This window comes from Taudactylus pleione, unplaced genomic scaffold, assembly GCF_031769625.1.
Source record: "Taudactylus pleione unplaced genomic scaffold, aTauple2 ptg000036l, whole genome shotgun sequence".
In the NCBI taxonomy this organism is placed as follows: domain Eukaryota; kingdom Metazoa; phylum Chordata; class Amphibia; order Anura; family Myobatrachidae; genus Taudactylus; species Taudactylus pleione.
In genome coordinates this window covers 4,214,966-4,242,035 of record NW_028284438.1, presented here as the reverse complement: position 1 = coordinate 4,242,035, position 27,070 = coordinate 4,214,966, and the positions used below count along the sequence as shown (strand labels likewise).

Genomic DNA, 27,070 nt, shown 5'->3' with positions numbered 1-27,070 from the left:
TTTTTTTTTAAATGCCGAGCAGCGCTGATCACTTTCAGCAGAGTGCTCAGGCGCTGCCCGGCTCCCCCTTCCCCCGGTTGTGCGCACTGCACAGCTTGACGAGAGGACAGAGGTTATGCTGCGCAGCCCTATGCCCGCTGGAGCACCCGCCCACTCAGCCCTCTACAGACCGCCTCTACTACCAAACCCCACCGCCACTACTACCAAGCCCTGCCACCGCTACAAACCCCAGGAGCCCGGTAAGTCACTGTTGGGTCTGGGTGGGGGGCATTTTATTTTTAAACCAAGCCTATCCCGGGGATCCTGGGATTGGCTTTTTTCAAACCCGGGATTGAAAAAACGTCCCGAGATTGGCCTCCCTAGTCGCACCACATTGCCACTTAGATGCATTTTCGGCATAAAAGACGTCTGGGCGCTAGTAGAGTCTCATGGGACCTGGCGTGCCAAGAGGGACTTTTTTAGCGCAACTGCAGCAAAGATGTATAAGGACACATCTGTAGAAAGAGAGTGACACAATAGCTAGCAACCAGGCTATGTTGGGACCAAAATATTAGTAATATAAATAGTGAGGGCTGTCCCAAAGTGGGTATCCCTTTTAAGTTATCTACAGTATGTCTGCAACCCATTGTGTAAAGGAATGCAGCCTGCTAGACAGCTACTAGAGTAAAACATCTATAGCAGCCATGTCATAGACTTGTTTAAATAACTGATTGCAGTTTACAATGTGATGTTGGCAGCAGATCATACAGAGAGTTAGGCGTAACTGCCATTGCTATAATCCATCTGCTCCAAAAATCCTCATTGTCATAGCAATTGCAAAATATATTTTCCTGCTACTTCACTGTTTGAATTCTGTCTCTATTTTTCTCCTTCATTTAAACATTTAATTCTCACTTGAACTTTATTTCGGGCACAAGCAACATGTGGCTTTGCCTCTGTTTTGTCGGTTTTGGAACTACAAATCTAACATTGCCATGCCAGTCACCACAGATCACGTATAGTAAGCTATAATAATATTAGCTGTATTCACTGAGCCATTATTTAGTTGGTTTAATAAACATACATATAGTACATATGTTTAAATGTTTTTAATTATGTATTATGTTTTTATCAATGCAGTCTTCACCATAAAATCTAAACATGTTATAAACTCTTTCAATAGAATTAATTCGATTTAATTCTTTCAGGAAATGGTAATCTTTAGAATGCATTTTAGGGCCATATCCAATTAGCACCCGAACACTGTTTGGGCGCTAATTAATCCCCGTGATTGGTGAAAAACGGGGATTTTTTGCCGATAATCCCCGATTTTCGATGATATTTTTTCCTCCCTACCTTATAAATTCGGGCGAATTAATAGGATAGTTCACCCGTTAACACATAGGAGCCGCGATAAGCTTGCGGCCCTATGTGTTCTCACCTTTTTTGGGGTGAAAAAACTGAATTTATCATGGATTATTTTTCAGGACACATCAGGTCCCGAAAAAAAAAACCTGATATAGTGCTGTTGTCAGGCCGACTTCGGGGCTAATTGGATAGCCCCGAACGAGCAGCGGGCGAGCTAATTAGCTGCGGTAATTTACCGTGGCTAATTGGATATGGCCCTTAGTGTTGTTGCCTATTGGTGAAAGTTACCCAATGTCTTTGCCTAGAGATCTACTGTACATAGCTATCTAATTTCATGGTTTTGCCTGTTTGCTTGCAGGGAGGAGAATGCAGAGACATCAGCTATTCGTGTGGGATTTGTCACTTATAATAAGGTTCTGCACTTCTACAATGTGAACAGTAACCTGGCCCAGCCGCAGATGATGGTGGTGACAGACATGGCCGAGGTCTTCCTGCCTTTACTGGATGGTTTTCTTGTCAACTTTAATGAATCCAGATCAGTGATTCACAAGTAATACACAGTTCATATTTTGCAGGCTATAACATTTTTAAAATCATTTATTACTCCTAATCTGGTTGGAAAGGAAACGATTGGACATAATGAAAACTCTGGTTGGCCAATGATGTATGTCAGAATGAAACAATGTTGGAGTTGGTTGTTCGTCATAATTGAGGAAAGAGTAATGGGAACAATAAATAAATATTAGTTATGAGGGAAGGTCAGTAATGCAATATTTGACCTCTTGGGCTGCACTTGCTCAGAGTTCTAGTTTGCGGTAATCTAAAACAAACACTTCCATTTATCTATTGTGAGTATAATGTGTAATGAATCCCCTCGTGTAAATGATGATGTTATTAAAAGTGTAGGTGTAGTTCCAGTGCATAGAAATTTAAGATGACTTTTTATATTCTTAGTATTTGTAATAGATGATCTGCTATATTTGTAATATAAAATAATTTAACAAGTTTCTGAAACTGTAATTACTAATCTCTGATAACCAGATAATTCATCAGGTATTAATTGCGAAGTGGAATTGCAAGGATAGCCAGACCCTATAAGGGATTATCTAATGCGTATGTGTTTTAACTTGTAATATATTTTTGAAATACAGTCATGGGATCTATTATCTGGCACTTGGGGGTATCCAAATAATGTTTATTTCTGTAATTTGGAAAACCATGCCTAAAGCATAACCATTTGCATAAAAAAAAAAAAAAATTCCTTATAGAGCCAACAGCATTTTCATATTTATTAATTTGTTTAACAGTGCTCCTCACAGTGACCATAGGATCACATGTTTATAATTGGCTCCAAACTTATTATTATTTATTTCCTACTGGTATTAAAATCTTTCTGGATAACGAGATTCCATGCCTACAAATAATGCTCCATTGAAAGTCCCAATTCCTTTGCAAACACCAGTCTGTCCCTCTCTCTCACAGCTTGCTTGGTCAGATTCCAGACATGTTTGCAGACTCCAATGAAAGTGAGACTGTTTTTGCTCCAGTTATCCAGGCCGGTATGGAGGCACTAAAGGTTAGATTGCTTTTTTCCTTAACTTGTATAAATCTACTTAGAATTTTTGTTTATAAAACTATGGACCGGATTCAATTAGCCGCGAAAGTGCCATTTGGAGAGAAGTTTTTGCCGATTTGCGCTTTTTGCCTGTTTTCTACTTTTCTCCGTATTTGACTCCAGGACGTTTTCACCTATGCGAAAACTTTACATGGAAAAATAGGCAAAAAAGTTTCTCCAGTCTCCACATATAGGCAGGTGAATTGGAAGTGCTTAAATCGCTATTTTGGGGTGCAAATGTGGGGAATTGATCCATAACCCTTTGGACACCACCCTAATGACTAATCAGTCAAAAAAACTTTATTTTTTTTTTTTTAAAACACCCCAAAAATTTGCGAAAATGTAAAAAGTGTTGAAAAATTTGTAAAAATTGGGGTGCCTGGTACTTTTGGGGGCTATATGGATGAGACAGGTGTTTTTGAGATTGCAGGAGGCTGCAGCAGGTGTATTTTTATGTTATTTTAAATCTTCATTTTAGAGACATCAAAATATACTTGTACCCATTTTCATGTACCCCAAATGTAACTACGGTACTTATTTTTGTGAAAAAATATTTTCTATCATTTTTCCACACATGCAATTATGCATATAACAGCCCTTTGCCTCAAAATAAGTTCACTAAGTACTTTTATCAGAGCTACTACTATGGGGTACAGACTGATTTCTATGGGGTACAGACTGATTTCCCCCCAAAAAGATGTCCTTTTTGCTAGTTTTGTTTTGTAAAACATTCACCTATCTGCGTTTTCGCATGTTTTACAATTGTATAAGGTGAAAAGTGAGGACACGCATGGAAAAAACATTGCAGCAAAACAGGCAAATGAGGCAAATTCATTCTGCTTTTTGCCAGACTGCACTTTTACGGCTAATTGAATTCGGCACTATGTGAGATGACAACCTTAACCCACAGTTCTAACTATGGTGTCTTGTGTATAATTTTGTCAAGTTATACACAAAGGTTTCTAAAAGAAACAAAAATTAAAGTCTGTTTTTATTATAGCGTTTTAACTTAATTTGATTTCCAAGCAGTAATCTCTAAAATGTTGTCTTGGTTCTATAAACAGTTGCATGGATGTTGCTCATTTGTTCTTAGATAATTGTCAGCAAGAATTATAGGTGTTACAGAATTATATGTAATGCCTTAGGATGATCATTATATCAAGAGCTGTATACTGTAAGGGCCTGATTCAGAGATGGACAGTATTGCACAGCTGCAAGGAAGCGGCTATGCAATAGCATCTAACTCAAATGTAAATGCAGCAGGAGGTGTCTGTAGGAAACAGAAACCTCTTTTCTGCATCTGCGATCCCAGTGCAGCATTCGTAGATGCTGCCTCGGATCACCATCGCGACCATCGGTCAAGATGGTTGCTCCTTTGGCCAGTCTGCTTAAGCTGAGACTTACTCAGCCTGGCCAGTTCCTGGCAGGTTGGGAGGCCAGGAAATCTGCATCCACCGATGCAGACCCTGGCCTAGTCCCTCCTGGAAAACTATACCCGCCCCGTTTCCAGGAATGCTGGCCAGGAACGCCCCTGCTTCGCCCCCTAAACACCTCAGCCTGTCTATCAGGCTGCGGCGTGGAGACACTGCACATGTGCAGTACACATCCTGCACATGTGCAGGCTTCACACAATCGGGTTAGCATACATCTCTGAATCAGGCCCACAGTCAATTTGGCCAAGTTAACCTGTGTATGGTTGTCATACATGTTCAAAATTTGACTGGATTACCCACAGTGTGAATTATTTACTAACATTGTGCAAATGTGCAGTAACCCACAGCAACCGATCAACATTTAATTTAAATTGGCACTGTACTTAGAGCTTGTTGTTGATTAGTTGCTATGGGATAGTGCACAATTACACATTTGCACTCTCAGAATATTACCCTAGCTGGTTCTGAATTTGTTCACAGGCATGCGCATGTGCTCTGGGCCACCATCGACCCGGTTGCGAGCGCTCAGCACTTGCGACCGGGTCTGAATCAGGCCCTCTGTCCAATCTGGCTGGTTGGAATAAAAACCTGGTAATGTATGGGAGCACATGACAGTCCATTTGCTCACAAACACTGGAAAACAGCCAAAAATGGTTGTTCTGACAAATTGGTTAAAAACACACAAATTTATTTAATTTGAACAATTTTTTGTCCTTTTTTCAGTGTTTAAAACCATATGATGGACTGTCATTTGCTCCCATACATTACCAGGTTTTCATTCCAACCAGCCAGATTGGACAGATATCTGACAGATAATTGTATAGTGGATGGCCAGCTTTACAGTACTCTTACCATGTCACCAACCAGCCTTGGAGGTCTTTATGCATGAAGTGCTTTTGCTGGTCCACATATGCACAATGGACTTGAAGCCCAGACTTTTCCTCCCTATTTTATTTTCCACAAAACATAATATAGCATGGGCTGCCATTCTGCCATTCTACACCATGCATGGAAATAACTTTTTTAGGTTTAAATAAAACACAATTGAAAGATTATTGGGGGTTTCCTGCAGCTTTTAGTTGGAAACATACTGTAATCCTACATTAAAGCTGCAGTTTTTTAAAATATAAAGAACTGTGATTACCTGTAAGAAGACACTGGGGCATATTATAATGAAATGTGATTCTGACTGCGCACATCACCAATAATTACTGCACTCCGCCATGCTCTCACACCATTGCGATTGCAAATAATTGAATTGGTCCCACTTAGAGTTTTTCATTTTCTTCAGTGTTTTGATTCTAGCTGATATTAATTAATGACATTTACCAAGTATAATATGATTCAAAAAAAATATTTGTAAGCATTTCTCAGCAGATAAATGCTGGTATTACAGACATGCTGTATAATAATCAAAAAGTAAATTAAATTGCAATCTCATTAAAAACTTTGCATCCTTTTTATGTAATTGACTGAGCAATGGTTGCATTTAAGAAACTGTATTTTAACTAATTCAAGATTCTTAGTACATCTCTATGGATCTGATTCACTGTCGATCACAACTGCGATTACGCATGCAATCGGCCGACAGTTCGTGCGCGAACCAGCCACTTAGATCGGGACTGTGACTACGCAGACCCATCGCAGAGTGATTGACAAGATGTACTGTTTGTGGGAGGTGACGGGTGGTGGTTGGCGAAACGCAGGCGTGCCAGTCAGGGGCGGATTTTCCACAAGGCAACATAAGCGGCCGCCTAGGGTCCAGCGTGTCCCAAGGGGCCCGTGGCCGGGCCACACAAAACTAGATGCCATAGTCGGAATTCTATTGCTATGTGTGCCTCCCTCTGTAAAATCTTCCCAGAGCAGCACACCACGCACCACAGACCAGCCCCGCCCCCCACACACAGTTTCTGCACTGTAGTCTACTCTGCAGTGCATGGGTGGGGAGGGGAGGTGAGTTTTGGGCCACTGCGCATAGACAAGCTGGGGCTTGTCACTCCTTCTGCAGGAACAGGAAAACTTCCTGGCCCACTGCCTCCCGCCACTGCACAGTGACAAGCGCCCGATCAGCCGCCCACTTGTCATTGTGAAATCTACAGTCAGGACTGGCCCACCCGTTAAGCGGGGCGATGATGTCACGCAGCCGCCGCACATGCGCTCGCCCGCCTGCTGCATGTGTTTTGAACACACTCGCTGTGCCAGCTCCTCCTAGGATGCTCACACATTTCTGGAATGAAGGTGAGCACAGTGAACCCACTTGTCAGGCTGCCTGTCACTGCCTTGGAGGGGGAGGAGGAGGGTAGCTGTAATTAGGGAAACCATGTTATTTATATTCTCTGTGGGGAGCAATGTGTTTTTTTTTTCCTGTGGGGGGGGGGGGGGGGGGCTGATGGTAATTAATCCATAAAGTCTCCTTTCCATGACACTACTCGCCTTATATTTGTGGGGATGGGGGGCATTTAGAATTTTTGCACTGGGAGCCCACTGCCCTAGAGACAGCCCTGCCATAGGTTGGAACTATGGTTGTGTGTTTTCTTGTGTGAATGCATAATAAATGAATAAGTGTGAGTGTCAGTAAGTTGTGTCTGTCAGTTACTATGTATAATAATGTGCCAATAAGTAGTGTCAGTAAGGGTTTCAGTATGTGGTATCTGTATCAATAAGTGTGCGTGTCAGTAAGTGTGTCTTTGTCAGTAAGTGGTATCGGTCAGGAAGGGATCTCTGTGCCAATAAGGGTTGTCTGTATCAGTAAGAGGTGTCTGTGTAGGTAGGTAAGTGTGTTTATGTCAGTGTGAGGTATCTGTTAGTAAGTGTGTATGTATCAGTAATAGGTGTATGTGTAGGTGAAGGTGCATACACACACAACAATTTTTTTGAACGATTATCGATAATGATATCGTTTATCGTTCAATCGTTGATAAAATCGTTCACTTTCTGAGTTAAAACGATGAACGATTATCGTTCATGCGCGTTCAAGTTTGTAGTTCAGTCAGACTGACCAACTGAACGATTTTCATTAAGGGAATATGCAAAAATCATTTGTAGTTCAAAAAAATCGTTCATTACACTTTAAAAAATCTGACAGATAATCTGAAAGATAATCTGACGGAAAATCGTTCATAAAATCGTTGGTAACAAAATCGTTGTGCGTGTATGCAGCTTAAGTGTGTTAGTAAGTGGTGTCTATGTCAATAAAGCTGCATACACACACAACGATTTTGTTACCAACGATTTTCTGTCAGATTATCTGTCATATTTTTTAAAGTGTAATGAACGATTTTTTTGAACTACAAACGATTTTTGCATATTCCCTTAATGAAAATCATTGAGTTGACAAGTCTGACTGAACTACAAACTACAAACATGAACGCGCATGATTGATTATCGTTCATCGTTTGACTAAGAAAGTGAAGGATTTTTTTGAACGATTATCTTTAAACGATATCGTTTGACGATAATCGTTCAAAAAATCGTTGTGTGTGTATGCAGCTTAAGTGTATGTCAGTAAGTGTTTGTGTTAATAAGGTGTGTTAGTAAGTGTGTTTGTATCTGTGTCAGTAAGAGATCTGTGTCAGAAAGTGGTATCTGTTAGTAAGGGGTGTCTGTGTCAGTAAGGCAGTGTGTGTGTGCAGCTTTTGTATAGGGGCAGTGTGTGGCTGTGGGGAAGTATTTGTGTGTGGATTTAGGCCAGTGTGTTTATGGCTACGGGGGCAGTGTGTGTGTGTATGAGGATATGGGGGCAGTGTGTGTGTGGCTATGGGGGGCAGTGCATGTGTGTGCAGCTATGGGGGCAATGTGTGTGTGGCTATGGGGCCAGTGCGTGTGTGTGCAGCTATGAGATCTGTGTCAGAAAGTGGTATCTGTTAGTAAGGGGTGTCTGTGTCAGTAAGGCAGTGTGTGTGTGCAGCTTTTGTATAGGGGCAGTGTGTGGCTGTGGGGAAGTATTTGTGTGTGGATTTAGGCCAGTGTGTTTATGGCTACGGGGGCAGTGTGTGTGTGTATGAGGATATGGGGGCAGTGTGTGTGTGGCTATGGGGGGCAGTGCATGTGTGTGCAGCTATGGGGGCAATGTGTGTGTGGCTATGGGGCCAGTGTGTGTGTGTGCAGCTATGAGATCTGTGTCAGAAAGTGGTATCTGTTAGTAAGGGGTGTCTGTGTCAGTAAGGCAGTGTGTGTGTGCAGCTTTTGTATAGGGGCAGTGTGTGGCTGTGGGGAAGTATTTGTGTGTGGATTTAGGCCAGTGTGTTTATGGCTACGGGGGCAGTGTGTGTGTGTATGAGGATATGGGGGCAGTGTGTGTGTGGCTATGGGGGGCAGTGCATGTGTGTGCAGCTATGGGGGCAATGTGTGTGTGGCTATGGGGCCAGTGCGTGTGTGTGCAGCTATGAGATCTGTGTCAGAAAGTGGTATCTGTTAGTAAGGGGTGTCTGTGTCAGTAAGGCAGTGTGTGTGCAGCTTTTGTATAGGGGCAGTGTGTGGCTGTGGGGAAGTATTTGTGTGTGGATTTAGGCCAGTGTGTTTATGGCTACGGGGGCAGTGTGTGTGTGTATGAGGATATGGGGGCAGTGTGTGTGTGGCTATGGGGGGCAGTGCATGTGTGTGCAGCTATGGGGGCAATGTGTGTGTGGCTATGGGGCCAGTGCGTGTGTGTGCAGCTATGAGATCTGTGTCAGAAAGTGGTATCTGTTAGTAAGGGGTGTCTGTGTCAGTAAGGCAGTGTGTGTGTGCAGCTTTTGTATAGGGGCAGTGTGTGGCTGTGGGGAAGTATTTGTGTGTGGATTTAGGCCAGTGTGTTTATGGCTACGGGGGCAGTGTGTGTGTGTATGAGGATATGGGGGCAGTGTGTGTGTGGCTATGGGGGGCAGTGCATGTGTGTGCAGCTATGGGAGCAATGTGTGTGTGGCTATGGGGCCAGTGCGTGTGTGTGCAGCTATGGGGGCAGTGCATGTGTGTGCAGCTATGGGGGGCAGTGCATGTGTGTGCAGCTATGGGGGCAGTGCATGTGCGTGCAGCTATGGGAGCAGTGTGGGTGTGGCTATGGGGGCCGTGTGTGTGTGTGGCTATGGGGGCAGCGTGTGTGTGTGTGGCTATGGGGGCAGCGTGTGTGTGTGGCTATGGGAGCAGCGTGTGTGTGTGCGGCAGTGGGAGCAGCGTGTGTGTGCGGCTGTGTGGGCAGTGCATGTGTTTGCGGCTGTGGGGGGGGCAGCCTGTGTGTGCCGCTATGGGGGCAGCGTGTGTATGAGTATATGGGGGCAGTGTGTGTGTGTGTGTGTGTGTGTGTGTGTGCAACTATGGGGGTAGCGCGCGTCTGTGTGTGTGTGCGGCTATGGGGGCAGCATGTGTATGAGGATATGGGGGCAGCTTGTGTGTGTGCGGCTATGGGGGCAGCGTATGTGTGTGCGGCTATGGGGGCAGAGTGTGTGTGTGTGTGTGTGTGGCTATGGGGGGCAGCGTGAGTGTGTGTGCGGCTATGGGGGCTGTGTGCATAAAATTGCATGCAGTTGAGGGAGTGGGGCCCCAAACTGATATCTTGCTTAGGGCCCCATGATATCTAAATCCGGCTCTGGTGCCAGTGCGTTTGAACGCCGTTGCAGGGGCGTGCATAAATTATCTACTCTGATGCCCTAGGCAGCTTGTGTACTCATAGTGTGCGACAAGGTTAGCAATTCCTGAGTAAGGACAGAGTTTGTGTAAATGTGCGTGAGGCTGCAATGGTACTTGATGTTACCGTTGGTATCACAGTCTTGCTAAGGATTACGGATGTGTGTAAGGTAAAGTGGGTGTCCTTGTGTTGTGCTGCGACGGCATAGCGATCGCAGTGGATTTGCATACTATCGCAGTGAGACTGCGTGCGTAATCCCTATTGCAGTTGTGATCCATTATGAATCAGGCCCTATATTCTTTGATGGTAGGTTTACCAGTGACAGTGTTGGAAACTGTAATATGTAGCTTAATTGTAAATGTACAGTATATTAAAAAATACTGTAGCTTCCTGTCTGTATGTGGCCGCTTGTTGCTATAGCATAGGATAGGAATTTGGTAACTATTTAGTACATTACTGCTGCATAATAAACTGAGATATACTGAAAGAGAGTTTATAATACCTTTAATTTTTAGTAAAGGAGAGGTATCACTTTTACAACAATTATCCCTGCTAGGATGCTACTTCTATCTATTATCAATAATCATGCGCTCTTATGAAAATATTTCTAATTGTGGTGTGTAGTATAATCTTGTAACAGACCGCTATCACTATTGGTAATGTTGTCTACAGAGGGCTTTTATTCAAAAGTTTTGCCAGGCACTTTCAAAAGAAGAATTGGTGCCATGCTACAAATGGGATGTAGTCAGGATCCTGACGGTCAGGATGCCGACGGTCACAAAGCAGACAGTGGCATCCTGACGGTCAGAATCCCATCACATTCCTGGCAGTAACTATTAGAGTTAGGGGGAGGCTTAGGGTTAGGTTTAGAGTTATGGGGAGGGTTAGGGATAGGTTCTAGGGAGAGGGTTAGGCTGCGGGAGGAGTGGGTTAGGTTTAGGCAGTGGGAGGGATGGGTTAGGCAGCGGGAGGGATGGGTTAGGGTTAGGCAGCGGGAGGGATAGGGTATGGGTTAGAATACTTACCTAATTCCCTATGGATTTTGACCATTGGGATGCCGCTGTCGGTATTCTGACATCTGCATTCTGACCATTGGGATCCTGTACCCAACCCGCTACAAATAATAGGGCAATGGCTCCTCTTCATATGTTTATTAGTCCATCTAATTAAAGTGGGAATTTCAGAGAGTGACCACCATTACTTAGAAGTCAGTTAAGGCAAGTCCAAGGGCTGTACGAGCGGGTGGGAGCACAGGGGTGTCACCCCAGAAGGGGCACAGTGTGGCTACAACTACTGGGACCAATGAGAGGCACTGATTGCCATCGGTAAGATGGTGGCCCCTGCACTGATTAAGGTCAGGCTCACAGGCAGGCAGTGGCAGCACAGCAGCAGGTCAGGATCACAGGCAGAAGGGAATGATCAGGAAATAGGCTGCATTCTACATAGAAGACAGTACAGTTAGTTCAGGCACAGTGCTGTAGATATGAGCCAGAACCTGGTGTGACCACGTAATGAATACCCAGGTAACAGGACAGCAGAGTACAGACAGGTGCATGCCCAGCACCACCTATATGATAATGCTCAACTAAGATTGCCATATGTCCGGGATAACTATGAACAGTCTGCAAACTGGACATCTGTCTTGAGCCTGGAGCCTTCGTAATTCCGGCTAAGTCATGTCCAGAAATCATGTCAAATAATATTTTTTCCATTCATAGCTTTGCGGAATTGGCCAAACAGCCAACCCTCCCTGCTCCTGCGTCCTCTGCTGACTGTCTATCCGCAGTTATCATTACAGGTAGTCACTAGATTCCCTTCTCCAGAAAGGACCTCATGATGTCAGGAGCTGAGCAGACTTGGGGGGTGGAGTCCTATGTGTTCCTGCGGGGTTGTATTGTGCAGTGGTTCTGGTGATTTAGTTGGCATCCCGACAGTCAGAATCCTGATGCTTACTATACCGGCTGAGGGATCCTGACAGGTCAAAATGGCGTCAACTTCAAAAGTTGCATTAGGGGGAGGGTTAAGGTTAAGTTGCGGGAGGGTTTAGGTTAGGCTGCGGGAGGAGAGGGTTATGTTTAGAGTGCTGAAGTCGATGGTTAGACTGTGAGGAGGGGGGAATGGTTAGGGTTAGGCTGCGTGAGGGGTGGGTTAGGGTTTGCCTTAGAATACTTACCGAAAATTGCCGGCATTTTCACTGTTAGGATTCCACTGTTGGCATGCCGACCATCGTATGCCATACCCAACCCCAGCCAACTTATCAACATCCCGGCTGCAGTGCTCACGCTGTTCAGCGGGTTTCTGCAGTTCTGCAGATCTGGGCCAGGAATAATAGAATCATCTGGGCTGGCCCTTAGGTATATATAGATAAAGAAACTTACACAGCCAACCAAAGTCCTAAAATGCAAAGATCTCAGGTACATACCTTTGCAAATATCTGGTAACCCACCAGCCAGTGCAAGGCGTCTCTGCTTTGGTGGTCCTATACTACATGATAATAACACCTAGTTTGGGTCATATGTTTATGTATTTCTAAATTGAGAGCTAACTTACCCTGATGGCTCCCAATATCCTCCAGTGTGGCAATACAAGGATCAGCCAACCCTCCAACTACTGATCCTATACATGTCTCGCGGAACAGTGATAGTTGCTCAAATCAATTTATGAGCTTATCACAGGTGCATGTAAGGGAGGGGTTAATCTAGACAAGAAAAAGCAAAATACAAATGCACCCAGCACACTGCAATTAGCCAGCAAAAGAGATTTACATCCTACATAATAACAGAAATGCAGAGACCTCAGCTACATACATTTGGGTACATGGCCAAATTGTGTCTTGATTTTCCCTCAATATTAAAAGGTGTGAAGTAATAGTTACAAGATAATTCTTGCAGTCGTTATTTTTCCTGGCATTTCTCATCTTTTTGTATGTAAATGATTAATATAAAAAAAACAACAAATGTGGTCTAAAAGGAACGCGATGATCCAAAGCACTGCCTTAATGGGCAGAGTTATTTTCTACATGCATAAATCTCTAGCTGTGAGATATTTCTCCTAAAGTGGTTTCCTTAAGGTACGTACACACTAGACTATGTGCTCACGATGCGATATTGTGAGCAATTTCCCTTGAACTCTCCCCGACAGCTCCCAGGCTCTCCAGGACATGATATGGTGCTAAAAAGTGTCCAATCTGACTAAAGATCTGTCGTGCACAAAATCTATCTATTGCACCAAATCGTGTATGAGATTGGCAAATCCTACCTGCAGTAGGCAAGATCTGAAGATGTGATGTACGACCTGCGGGTATGCACGTTGGGCATCGTGATCGTGAGTGGACACTCACAATTTGGACATATTTTACACGATTTGTTGTTCCGATGCGTCAAAATCGGGCGAATCATGTCAAATATCGTCTAGTGTGTAGGCACCTTTACGTACCATACGTATAGCTAAAGGCATTTTTAGTATGCTGGATCAGGTTCTGTTGCCTGTGGGCCTGATTCAGATTTGGGAATAGAGTAAGATAGAGAAGTAAATGTGCATCTTGGTCAAAACCATGCTTCACTGCAGATGGGGCAGATTTAAAATGTTCAGGTTGATTTATATTTGGGAGAGTAATGTCTAAACTGAAATCTAAATTGCAGTGTAAAAGTAAAGCCGTCCAGGATTTTTGGGCTGCATGTAAAAGCAGCCAGTATTTACCCTCCATGCAAAAATAAAGTAGGTTATTTGCACCCCTTGCATTACAACATGGTTTGTCCAGGTGCACTGTTACTTGCTGTATCTTCCTCTACTCCCAACTCTGCATCCGGCCCTGTGTCCTATTGTGCTCTGATATCACCAGTGAGAGTTGTTTTTATATGTAAATACTTCTAGCAACAAATGTGCTTGTTGCTACATATTGAACAGTACTATATACTAGCATAGAGCGCACAAAGCACCGATTACCCACTGAGATGAGGAATGCAATGTGTTTTTACATGTTTCCTTTATTATGCATTCTGCTCCTCTACGAAGCCATATAAGCAGTTGATGAAAATATAAAGCTGAGGGTACAGAAAATGAAGCCTGGACCAGTAGTAGATAGTATCAGATGTGGTGGGACTTGCTTGTATATACAGTATATTATCAGGAATTTGATTCTATATGCTGTGATGTAGCTCATTTCTAAGTGCATTATTCTGAATCTGGATTTTATTTTAGTCAGCATTTTTTATTTAACATATAGGATTATAATATCCAAGATAATTGAATAAAAGAATAACAATTTTCTGAATCTTTCATATTAACAATAAATAGTACGGTCCCATAAATGGCTATTATTTAGGGCATTCCTTTTTGAAATGCAAGTGAATAAAACAAACCTAGTGCATCATATTAGTAGCCCATTGCTAAATAATTATACAGTATCTGCATATTCTGATTTACTATTAGGTATTTTGAGGACTGGGGAATATATATACATAGAGAATAAAGAGAATCCATCACCAATCAATGCCACCAACTCTACTTTATTTCTACCGACAGATCATAGGTTTAAATGCTTGTCCTGGTTTCTCAGTTTTCTTCAATTAGATAACACAAGTAAATTCCGTCTGTAAACAAGATCCAGTTTTCATGATCTCATATTCTTTTATGGGTTCTGTAAATTTATATTTATTGAAGTGGACCATTTTCATATGCAAAAAATAGCATTAGAACCAAGGGCCTGATTCAGACCCACTCGCTAGGATGCGTTCGCTCGTAGCTGGCGATGTTTCGCAATGTGCGCATGCGTACGCATTGGAGTGCGCGTACGCAAACCAGTTCGAGCGATCGGGAAGCATTCGTTCGCTGCTCATAGACTGCCCAGCTAAGTGAGTGACAGGAGAAGCCGTTTGTGGGTGGTGACAGAGGTTGGTCTGTGAAAACGGGGGAGTGGAGGAGCGAACGCAGGCGTGCCTGAGCGTGTCAACGCCATTGCAGAGGCATGCATAATTAAGACGCAGCGTCACAGTACACATCACCTCGCTTCTGATGGTTGCATTCACTTCCTGGAGATGACGTGCACAAGTGGGCGTCTTAAGACAGGCTGGTGGGCGTCTGCATACACAGGGCGATCGCAAGCCAAGACATAGTGGGCTTGCTTATGCCTTGCCGTGCGATCGCCTGCCTTGCTGTCACTTAACCGAGTGTACGCATTTAGCGAGCGGGTCTGAATCAAGCCCCAAGTTCAGTAAATATGTCATATAATGACTTCAGTGCACAAAAAGTCTAAGTAGACTCTTAAAGCACAGTAGTCAGAGCTAGTAGTCAGCGTAGGAACCATGTAAGTCCTATTTCATGTCACTGGAGAATCTATTAATATTATTTGGATTGATGCAGCTGTTTAGATTACATACACAATCGAGATTTTCTGTGACCAGATGGTGAGCACAGTTTAACAGATGTAAACATATGTATCATAAATATCCTTACAGTATACACTGCATCTTTTACAAGCACAGATCAGGATGAAAATAACACAATAAAGCAGTGAAAGTCTGTCCTGCGCTGGGAAAACTGTCAATGTGTACTGACTCTACGTATGATTAAATCACTGAACATTGTTATACGTCCCTGGATGCCACCATGGGGAGGCTGCAATATCTGTAGATGGAGATGAATAGAGGAGATGGATGAGATATCTTTAGTGATACAAATTGCATGGAGGGAATTATTCAAGACTTAGCTACTAAGAAAAGGAAAGAATTTGGGAATACGGTGTAAGAATATTAAGACTACAACATTACTCAAACTGCTTTGCAAAATCAATGCGCAACAATAGCTATTTCACCTGCATCTCCACCATGAATCATGGCAAATGCTAATGGAAGGTTACATTCTACTGTGCGGCGGCTGAATACGGTATGGTCCATGTACTTCCCTTACCTTCCATGCATTTGTAAGTCTTTACATGTTAAACTATAACTTATTGTAAGGTAAATGTATTAAGTAAGATGCATCATTTTCACTGACAGGCAGCAGAATGCGCAGGGAAACTTTTTATCTTCCATTCATCCCTTCCAACTGCAGAAGCCCCAGGAAAGCTTAAGAACAGAGATGACAAAAGGCTGATTAACACAGACAAGGAAAAGGTATTCATTTAATAATATTCTGAAACTGGACATAAATATGATTGTGACGTATAAAATAACAGTAATTCAGGAAAGAATAAAATGATTGTCTAGTGCTGGAGATGGGTGAAGTTGTGTCGGAATTTAGGGCTAAACAGATTTTGGGGTAGAAAAATCCATTTTGTAGATGTGCAAAGTTCTGACAGAGTTGCGCATAGCTTCACCACTGAGCTGTGCAGTATTAATAATTGTAGCATCTCACAGCATTTATAAATAAAGCTATGACAGTAACATTATCAGATCAAACTGACCTGCAATGTGGGTGCAACAGGAGCAAGAATTTATAAACTTCCGAAACTATGCAAATATTCTGAGGTACAAGTACTCATCTCTATCTGGTACTACGCCCAATATGTAGTAATACATATCGGCCAACCAAATTTAATATCATTTCCAAATAGTTTTCTTAAAGTCAAAATCTAAAAGACAAGTCTTTGTGTGCTGGGGAGATGAGAAATATAACCTCTGTGTTACCTCTAAAGGCTGGTTAGATACAAACTGTCTCAAACCGTATCTAACTAGTACCAGTTTGTGAGGAGCCTTTATGTACGTACACTGAGTTGGGCCTATGCTGCATAAAACCAATCCCCAGTACAAAGCCGCATGACCAACATCAGGTTTTTACTGACCTGCGCAAACACCAAGGCATACTTATTCTTTCATGGCATTGTTAAATATTTACATGTGTGATATTTCTGTATATATCATATGTTCTGAATATTTGCAAAAATAGTCCATACTAATTCTAGTGTATTACTAAGATACTTTGTACAGCTATAATAATATGTAGATAGAGAAATCATCCAATTACATGAAAGTTTGTCATACAAATTGCATGCTAATTGTTACTGTGCCTGCAGTTGTATTTCTATACCTCTAGATACCATGCTAGTTATTTATACTTTCTTAAATGTTATTTTACATTAAAGTCATTCACACAGTTCTAATTTATCAAGTATAATATCACCTAAATACCATGCTAATTATCCATTTAAGTATCATTTCACACTAGTTAGAGTCTGATTATTTGGGTTTCCATACTATGAATTCTAATTTAAAATATTACAAAACAGTGCTACACTGATAACTCTTATGAAATATTATTTTACCTAAATGTCACAAAATCATTACTAATTAGAAGGAAATTATTTAATATAAATGACAAGTGTCAAACTTGAGAATGCAGGCCCTCCCAGTAAGGACAGTGCTAAGGGCCTAGCAATAATATGCTCCATGATCTCAGTGTATAGTAAACTGTACAATTACATCTAACATACACAGGGGGAGATGTATTATCTGGCGATATGGGGGTTTAGTGGTATCAGCGCTGATACTGGTTCTCTCCCATGTATTAATATGGGGTTGGGTGGTAAATTACAGGGGCTGTCATTATCGGTGGTGCTATCTACAAGATAGTGCACCAATGTGCCACCCAATGTATGAACAGACGGTGGCACTGACCATTCCGACAACTGCAGCTCTCTATTTCGTCAGCTGCGGCTGTTGTTCTCCTATCACCACAGCAGGGACAGCACTGTCAGCATTGTCCCTGGCTGTGGCGCTGCCAGGCTCTGGGCTGCACGTGAGATCTCACGATGCTTACGAGATATTGCCCATGATCAGCAAGTGCGCACACACTTGCCGATGCTGGGAGTGATGGCGCGACAGCTGGGGCCATGCAGCATTCGGCGCACTTAGCTACATAGCGGGAACACATTGCCCGATGTGGACGATATGTCATCCAATTCACCGGATCGGATGACTTATCGTCTAGTGTTTACCCGGCTTAAAACACAGTAGACAACTGTGAACCAAGCGCTGGTTGAATGGCCGGTCACTTAGAATGATCGCGGCGTGAACACCTAGAATATTTGCATGTCTCACCTTCTAGAACATTCCGATAGATTCCCATATGCATGCGTTATGGCTAAACTCCCTATTACTTGAGTGTATCCTTTATTTCAAGACCTAGAGGCAATTTTATAAAAACTACTTTCATATTTGAAAACAGCAAACCCAAAATACCCTAAATGTGTTCATATATCCTTGGCAACTAAACAATGAGTAAAGCATTTAACAAGTGCAATAAACTGTTAAAATGCTATGTATTTGCTGGTCCTATTCTATTGTGTTTTCCATAAAATCCGGTATATTTTATGCCTGACCTATTTTAATGTATTTCACCGAGAAACCTTCAATTATGAATCAACAAAATATATTGATTTAAGATTAGCCTATCAATTTTGCAAATATGCAGCAGAACTATACAGATGTATGTAGGAGGATCACACATAAATCATTGTATTGTCACTGATATAGTGTATTTGCCTTTAGCGCGTGTGCCAAATCTAAAACAGCTGTCATTATATAGATAGCCTGTCTTCATTTACTGCCATGAGTGCTAGCTGAGCGAATGCTTCTGTCTTCCTTTCTGTTGGTTAATGCTGGGAGTGTCGCTGTTCACTATATGTTGTGTGTAATTTCGTCAAGATATAACTTTGTTTCCTATTTTCATTGTTCATGTTCTTCAAATTAGCCACTTAGCATCAATACTCCCGACTTAAGTTAATTACTACCTGATACAGTTGGCGCAGTTTCACACACACATTATGTTCTCCGTTCAGCTGACAAGATCTCTCTTTTCGTTAAATCATTATTTCTGTATGTTTTCGTTCTTGTACACTTATGGTATAATACATAGGTTCCCAAATGCGGTTCTCAAGGCACCCCGACAGTTCATTGTTGAGCACAGCTGGTTAAAAAAAATTGACTGAGGTACTAATTAAGTTACCTGTGGTCATGCATGGATATCCCTAAAACCTGGACTGTTAGAGTGTCTTGAGGACCGCATTTGGGAACCTCTAGTATAATGCATGAGATGAGCTACAAGAATTTAGGGCCTGATTCAGACCCACTCGCGAGCGGCTGTCCGCTCGCAAGTGGGTCGATGTTATGCACTGAGCATGCGCACGACGGAGGGAGCTCCGTCGCGCGCATGCGCCAGACGCGACGAGCAAAGGAAAGTCCTTCGCTCCTTGTGTCTGAACAAAGGGGGCGTGCTGTCGCTGTTGATTGACAGCACGCCCCCTTTGGTGGGCGTGCCTCCCTGACGGGGGCGTTCCCACGGGAACGCCTCCCATCAGAAGCCGGCCCACTGACATCACTAGTGATGTCAGTGGGAGTGATTTTGGCTCTGATAGAGCCAAAATCACTCTGGAGCTTGCGGTTGAAAACCTCAACCGCAGGCTCCGGCTCGCAGTTTCGATGGTCGCGATGGTCACGACCATCGTGGCCATCACAATGCACGCTCGTATAGGCTGTGGGTGGTGACCCACAGCTATACGAGCGTCCAGGAGGATGCTCCATTTTCATGGAGGGCGGCCCTCATTCAGAGCGTGCGCTCTGCTCAGAGCATACGGCTCTGAATGAGGACCTTAATGTCAAAATATAATGTACTAACAGCAGGAATTATTTACTCCACTAAGGCTCATGACAGTATATGAAGTCATAGAAAACTATATAAGCTGTTTTAGATTCGGCACATGCACTAAAGACAAATACACTACATCAGTGAACAACACAGTGATTTATGTGTGATTCTGCTGCATATAATCCATAGGCTGTTGGTAAATCACACAGCTTTGATGGTTTCTAAGTGAGCTACTTAGCCATTTGGATAGCCAAAGCACATAATATACCTAATTGTAGCAGAAATCTAATTAAATAGGGTCAACTAATATAAAATGTTAACAGTTACTTGAATTACTCATTTATGTTCTTTTATATATTTCTTTCAAAATATTTAGCTTAGCTATATACTTGGAGACATGAGAAGTTTAAGTGTATTAATAGTTCCCAGCTATGAACTTCTGCTGAGATGGGGCTCTTCCATATTGTCTCAGTCTATCGCAGAGGGAGCTGTTATAACAATACTGTTAGAAGTATTGTCTATAGTGTGTTACAGTAAGTATAGCTACGCATATATGGATATCTATTTATAGTACAAGAATGCATAGCTACACCTGTAAGTGTAAGTGTCTGAAAGGAACCTAATATATATTTTTCTCTAGACCCTTTTCCTGCCCCAGTCTAATGTATATGAAAACCTGGCAAAGGATTGTGTGTCCAATGGATGTTCAGTTGACCTGTTCCTTTTCCCCAACCAATATATTGATGTAGCATCCATGGGCCTGGTGACAATGCTCACAGGAGGGACACTTTACAAGTACAATCATTTCCAGGTAAATTATTGCTTGCTTTTAAGAATGATGTGTATTTTATTTTGTACCTTTATGGCTCATAACTTTTAAAGTATATTATGCATCACATAGGATGTTTTGGTTGAATACTGGTGTCTGCATTAGACTCTTTGGTCTATTTACTAAGCATTGGATGGAGATGAAGTGAATGTAGATAAAGTCCCAGCCAATCAGCTCCTAACTGTCATGTCACAGGCTGTGTTTGAAAAAAGATAGTTAGGAGCTGGTTGGTTGGCACTTTATCTCCGTTCACTTTATCTCCATCCAAGGCTTAGTAAATAGATCCTATCAACTGTCACTTAGTGGTTTCTGATCTCCCTTGTTTGTGTCCCCTCCCTCAATACACCACATATTCATACAGGTTGAGTCTCCCATATCCAAAATGCTTGGGAACAGGGGTATTTTGGATATTGGAATATTCCGTAGTTTGGAATAATTGCATACCATAATGAGATATCCTGGGAATGGGACCCAAATATACACACAGAATGCCTTTATGTTTTATATACACCTTATACACACAGCCTGCAGGTCATTTTATACAATATTTTGAAGAATTTTGTGCCTTAAAGAAAGTTTGTGTACATTGACCATCAAAAAGCAAAGGTTTCACTATCTCAGTCATGCTGAAATAATTCCGTATTTCTGAATATCTGGATATGGGAGACTCAACCTGTACTGTAACATAATATACATACAGATATATTTCTTTAAAACACTGTTATGTAAAATAAACGTTAACCAAAGTATGGGCATTTACTAACAGACAAGACTCAAATGGAGCTCTATAAGCAGAATATAATGTATGTTATAGAGCTCACCCTTCAATGCTGTGAATAAAGTACTCAGAGAGAGAGAGAGACTAGATGTAAGGAGCCTGTAGTCGGAGTCAGTTTGGGGACTGTGGGCCTGATACAGCAAGGATCGCTATTCTGCTAATACTTTGCATTCGTATTGTGATTGGACGCTCACTTCCCCTTACTCACATCCGTATAATTTGGCAACATAGCAAAACAATCGGTAACATCGGACCCATAACACAGTTAAATCAGGTCAGACCTCACTCAGGATTTGCTAACTTCAGCGCACGCTATGAGGCCTCAGGCTGCGTATGGTATGGTAGTGGCTAATTTATGCACGCCCATGCACTACCGTCCCAACGCACTGGCACACCTGCGTTCACACGATTACCCCCCCTGTCACAACCCACAATCTGCACTTCCTGTCAATCACTCTGCGATGGGTCTGCGTCGCCGCTGCGATCGCAGTCCCTATCGCAGGGGCCGGTTCGCGTACGCGCGATGCGTATGGATGTGCAGTGCGAAATAATCGGCTGATTGCCTGAGTACTAGCAACTGTGATCCTTGCTGAATGAGGCCCTGTATGTGCAGAAAGGTGGTGACTGTCTGGGAACCCTAGTGCCAGATTACCTTGTTAATATGATATTGCCTTCTCATGATATTGTATACGGATTGCGTACATACATAATATGAAGTATACAAACTGTATTCTAAATAGGGAGTTAAAACATTGTTTGAGATTATAATTAGTTGAAAGAAAATTAATAAAGAGGGAAAATAAAAGAGATCTGTAATATTCCTAATTTGTTATTCACTTTTCCTATGTAATTCAAAGAGTTTGCATATACAGTTAAGAGGAAGTTGCATGTAATGGGAAAGTTCAGCCCTACTTGACTGTTCAGTCTGTTGTCAGCGACACTCCACTGTTCAGTGTAAAAGCGAGTTGTGTTATGCTGCCATCTACTGGTGATAATGTCCCCTTGCCATAACAAATGCGTTTCTCTCATCTAGGTGCATATCGATGGGCAACAGTTTATAAGTGACCTCAGAAAAGATATTGAAAAGCGAATAGGATTTGACGTTATAATGAGAGTCCGCACAAGTACAGGTAACCTTGTATTACAACATGGGAAAACATTGCCAGTATCATGGAAGACCATTTATTTTACTGTTATCCTATCTCTTCCTCTCTTCTACATTTTATAAAAGTCATTGTAACCCTATTTGTTGCCTTCAAAGGCTCATTCCATTTTTTTTTATATATCTCTACCCTTGCATTTCTCTGTGGTGGAATAGTTGGCTGATGGAAGGGGCCTATACCCTTCGGAAGAAGGATGCATGGGGGGAGGCCGAGGCCAAATAGTGAGAGAGGAAAAGGCTCATTCCATGAAAATGTTGCATTAGTTTCAAAGATAAAAGTTCTGGCCTTGTATGTGGTATAAAATAATAGTCCCTTTGTAGTGTTAGCTATTATTATGATAGTTTATAAATTAATGATTTATTTGTTTTTGTTTTGTAAACTATGTAAGAGTTTAATGGAATGACTCACAGCAGCATTCAGGATAGATTGAAGTTGGCAGAGGTGAGTTTGAGGGAGGCTATAGAGGTGGACACTACAGTATATGAGGTGGAAGATAATGTGGATGAGAGTCTTGTGGGTATATATGCTAAACAGCGGGTTTTTAAAGCCCCCAAATTGAAATGCTAAATCAGGCTTGTTTTACATCTATAGATATTGCCGATTTAAATCCAACGATCAAAGCCTCTGATAATTGGCGGCTTTGAAAACACGCTATTTACTAAATATACCCTTTGGTGGCATCAGTGGTGAAAAAAGGCCTGATCATACTATAGCACATGCATTAATATTATATCTTGATTTCCTGTAGAGAATGATTATTACATATTTTAATATTTATTAGGGCTGACTCATACATCATATGTGTTTCATTTAGAGGAAGCTAAGTTTTAGACCTTTGTACAAATCCTGCAGTCTAGTCACACTGCCACCACGTGACAGACCAATGATCCTGGCGCTTATCAAAAGTACAATAAAATTATATAGGTGCAGAAATATTCCTAATTAATTTAAAGCAGCAAGTCTTAAACACTGGGATTTGTGAATACCCATACACAAACAGTAATGAATTAATCTCAGACTGTGTGCTAATATAGCTCTTAATGTGATACAGCAGAATCCACATACATATATAGAACAGTCATGGCTCCATAGATTAAAAATATATAGAAATCTTTATTATATAAATAAATATGTATCAGGTTTAATAAAGATAATTATCTCACAAATAACAATGAAATGCCTCTTTACATTGAAACAATATAACGCTGATAAATATTATCACCACTGCTTGAAAAAAATCACTTGTGTATTTGACACATTAAATTATTGTGGACAGTTTAGATCAGATAAGTGATTGACACCCAGTACTGAGTTAAAAATCCAGTTGGAATTCTGAATTGGTGTCCAAAGAGGTATCAAGTGCAAGTTATCTGGCCAGATATGCGTAACGCTGTGAATAAATTATACCTGTCCGTAGCCGTTTGGAGCTGTACTATATCAATACTCACATAGAAATCTCAATAGAAAAAAAGAAAGAGGATTCAGAATTCTCTATACAAATGAACCACCTCTGTAGAGCAGAGGTAACGTTCAGTGAACAATGTCAGAAGGGGCATGAGTTTGGATCCCAGATTGGGATAGAACAATAAAAATATTTTTTAATAAATTATTTTACATTTATTTAAACATGTGTTTTGTATTAAGATAGTACAGTCATGAGCTCCACGTATAGAATAAATGTGTTTTTATTCATATATATGTATTGAAACAATGATTTATATTTATTTAATTACCTATATCAATTGAATCCTCTTTCTTTTTTTCTATTGAGATTTCTATGTGAGTATTGATATAGTTTTGCATTGGAGAACATTATAACTACTCCACATGGTCTCAGGTGTGATACACCTCGGAACACTGATCAACTTGAGTTAATGATCCAATGAAATACCTTGTGGTGCTATATAAGTCCAACCAAAGCATGTGATAGTCACTTTTGGAAAAAGACCCCATTTAAAGGGGCGAAACGCGTCAGTGGACTCCCCTGATTTGCAAAGCACCATTTGTTTATGGACAGTCTATTCTGGATGCATCATCCCCAAAAATTTCAAGGCGATTGCTGCTCTGCATAGCGGCATCACACGGAGGTGATTTCACACAGGCTCCAGCCCAGTGTTAATAGCGGGTCAGCGAACGACGAAGGGAGACAAAGTGATTGCTGATGCAACATCAGCCCAGTTCCGGCGGCCACTCGCTTCACTTGGGAAGCCGATTCTATTAAACCACCTCAGCGCTGTACAGCTCCAAACGGCTACGGACAGGTATAATTTATTCACAGCGTTACGCATATCTGGCCAGATAACTTGCACTTGATACCTCTTTGGACACCAATTCAGAATTCCAACTGGATTTTTTACTCAGTACTGGGTGTCAATCACTTATCTGATCTAAACTGTCCACAATATTTTAATGTGTCAAGTACACAAGTGATTTTTTTCAAGCAGTGGTGATAATATATATCAGCGTTATATTGTTTCAATGTAAAGAGGCATTTCATTGTTATTTGTGAGATAATTGTCTTTATTAAACCTGATACATATTTATTTATATAATAAAGATTTCTATATATTTTTAATCTATGGAGCCATGCCTGTTCTATATATGTGGATTCTGCTGTCTCACATTAAGAGCTATATTAGCACAGTCTGAGATTAATTCAACACTGCCACCACGTACCTCCTTGGTTGTGTCCCTCATGGACCCTGACTGTTACTGTTATTCTAGGCTATAATCCTCCTACACTGCCTCTCTCCAGTCTCTGACAGTTAGAACAGAGATGATGGTCACTAGGACAGTTCAGCTAAAGAGGTTCAACCTCTGACATGCGCTACTGTGCATTCACTGCATCCCCATACGTGTGTCCTTCCTGGCTTTCTGCATGGACTGTAGGATCCAGGAGACTCTCACCACTTTGGAGCCTAGCAGTGATTTTGTATTACCAGCAATTACAGTATACCACCGCCGTTGCACACTAGACCACCAGTGCTACCATCCGACAGTGGCAGTACCACGATCACACCTGCCGCACTATAACACCCAGCACAATCTGCTTTGCACAGCACACAGGTACTATAATTGATCAGTTTGCCATTGCTCTGCTAATAGTTTATGAACTCAGGGCCTGATTCAGCAGCGATGGCTCATGCGATTGCAGCTGCGATGTTGCATGGAACGCGGCTGCGAAAATATGCTAATGCCTGCTAAAGCACAGCCGGCATAAAGACGACCACTGCTGCCTTCTAACATGCGTACAACATCGCTTACCTGTGTAAACCATCGACGCACATCGGCCAGTCACGCAGCATTTACACCAGGTCTGACCTGCCGTAGATACTGCAAGTCTCCTCGGACGCTCTCAAGCTGTGTATGAAATCGCAGTGGCTAGTTTATGCACGCCCAAGCAACAGCGTTCAAACAGACAGGCGCATATGCATTTTCCCGACCACTCTCCCATCACCACCTCCAAACGCTCACAGCCTGTCACTCACTCTGCGATGGATTCCTCTGTGTGTGCTTAATCTTAGTGCGATCACAGCGCACGCGCAGTGCGGCTTATACGCATGTGTGATGGCTAACAATCGCTAGATCTGCGTACGTAGTTGCATTTGCGATCGCTGCTGAATCAGGCCCTCAGTGATTACTATAAATGAATACTAGTGTGTGCTGGAGTGGATCTGCTGCTTCCTCTGTATGTCATGTGCTTAACTAGCGGACAGTGTAAAATTGTGATACTAAATTCACTTTTTTTCATTAATAGGCTTCAGGGCCACAGATTTCTTTGGTGCTATATACATGAACAACACAACAGATGTAGAAATGGCAGCTGTGGACTCAGACAAAGCAGTGACTGTGGAATTTAAACATGATGACAAACTGGGCGAGGATGCAGGAGCTTTAATTCAGGTATACTTAGGGGTATATTTACAGATATGCCCAGCTACATCCTTGCCGCTAGCTTGATAAATTGTGTCACCTATAGCGTGAGACGCGCGTCCGCTAGCAGATACGCGCACTGCGTTCGTGTCCCCACCTCCATATCAATGCATGGTGCGATCGCAGTGTGCGCCACATCAAACCGTAGCGTATGCAGGTGCGGGGAATCGCATGGCACGATGCATCTGCACTTTTGTGGCACGATCAGTGTAACTGGACGCTTCTGTACTAATGATCGATTTTGATTTTAGTGTGATTTGACATTCGATTTTGTATTTGGAGATTTACTAAAGGCAAAACCGAATTTCATTCAAATTCCACTCAAAATCGAACATCGGAAAAATATCGGTACTTTTACATAGACCAACATACAAATCCCATATTTACTAAGATTCAATTTGAAAAGAAACAACAAATCGAACTTAAAATCGAACTTCAAATACCTAAAATAATAGACCTGCTTCATGCTTTTGATTTTAGCATGAGCACGTATGGATGACAGATGCATGCATCTATGTGTAAAATGCTTGTAAAGTGTTACATTTAAAAAAAAAAAAATTATGTGGGGTCCTTCCCTAAAAGCACCACCAGCCCCGGAATTTTCAGAGCCAGTCCTGGTTGTGAAAATACAGTGGACAAAAGACGTAGGGGTCCCCTGTATTTTGCACAACCAGCACTGGGCTCAGCGAGCCGGTCCTGGTTTTGGAAATACAGGGGACAAAATGAGTAGGGGTTCCCAGTATTTTCCATAACCAGCAATGGACTCTTTCTAGCGGGCGTGTAATGCC

General features: G+C 42.1%; 1 protein-coding gene across 1 annotated transcript in view; it reads left to right on the top strand.

Moving 5' to 3' along the window:
• The window catches only part of SEC24D (SEC24 homolog D, COPII component), a 160,024-nt gene that overhangs the window by 117,900 nt on the left and 15,054 nt on the right, over positions 1-27,070 (top strand). Inside the window, exons 12-17 of the mRNA XM_088452248.1 lie at positions 1,706-1,897; positions 2,830-2,923; positions 15,994-16,110; positions 20,220-20,390; positions 22,220-22,316; positions 26,107-26,252. Of these exons, the coding sequence (XP_088308374.1) occupies positions 1,706-1,897; positions 2,830-2,923; positions 15,994-16,110; positions 20,220-20,390; positions 22,220-22,316; positions 26,107-26,252 (817 nt within the window). The remainder of the gene's footprint in view (positions 1-1,705; positions 1,898-2,829; positions 2,924-15,993; positions 16,111-20,219; positions 20,391-22,219; positions 22,317-26,106; positions 26,253-27,070) is intronic.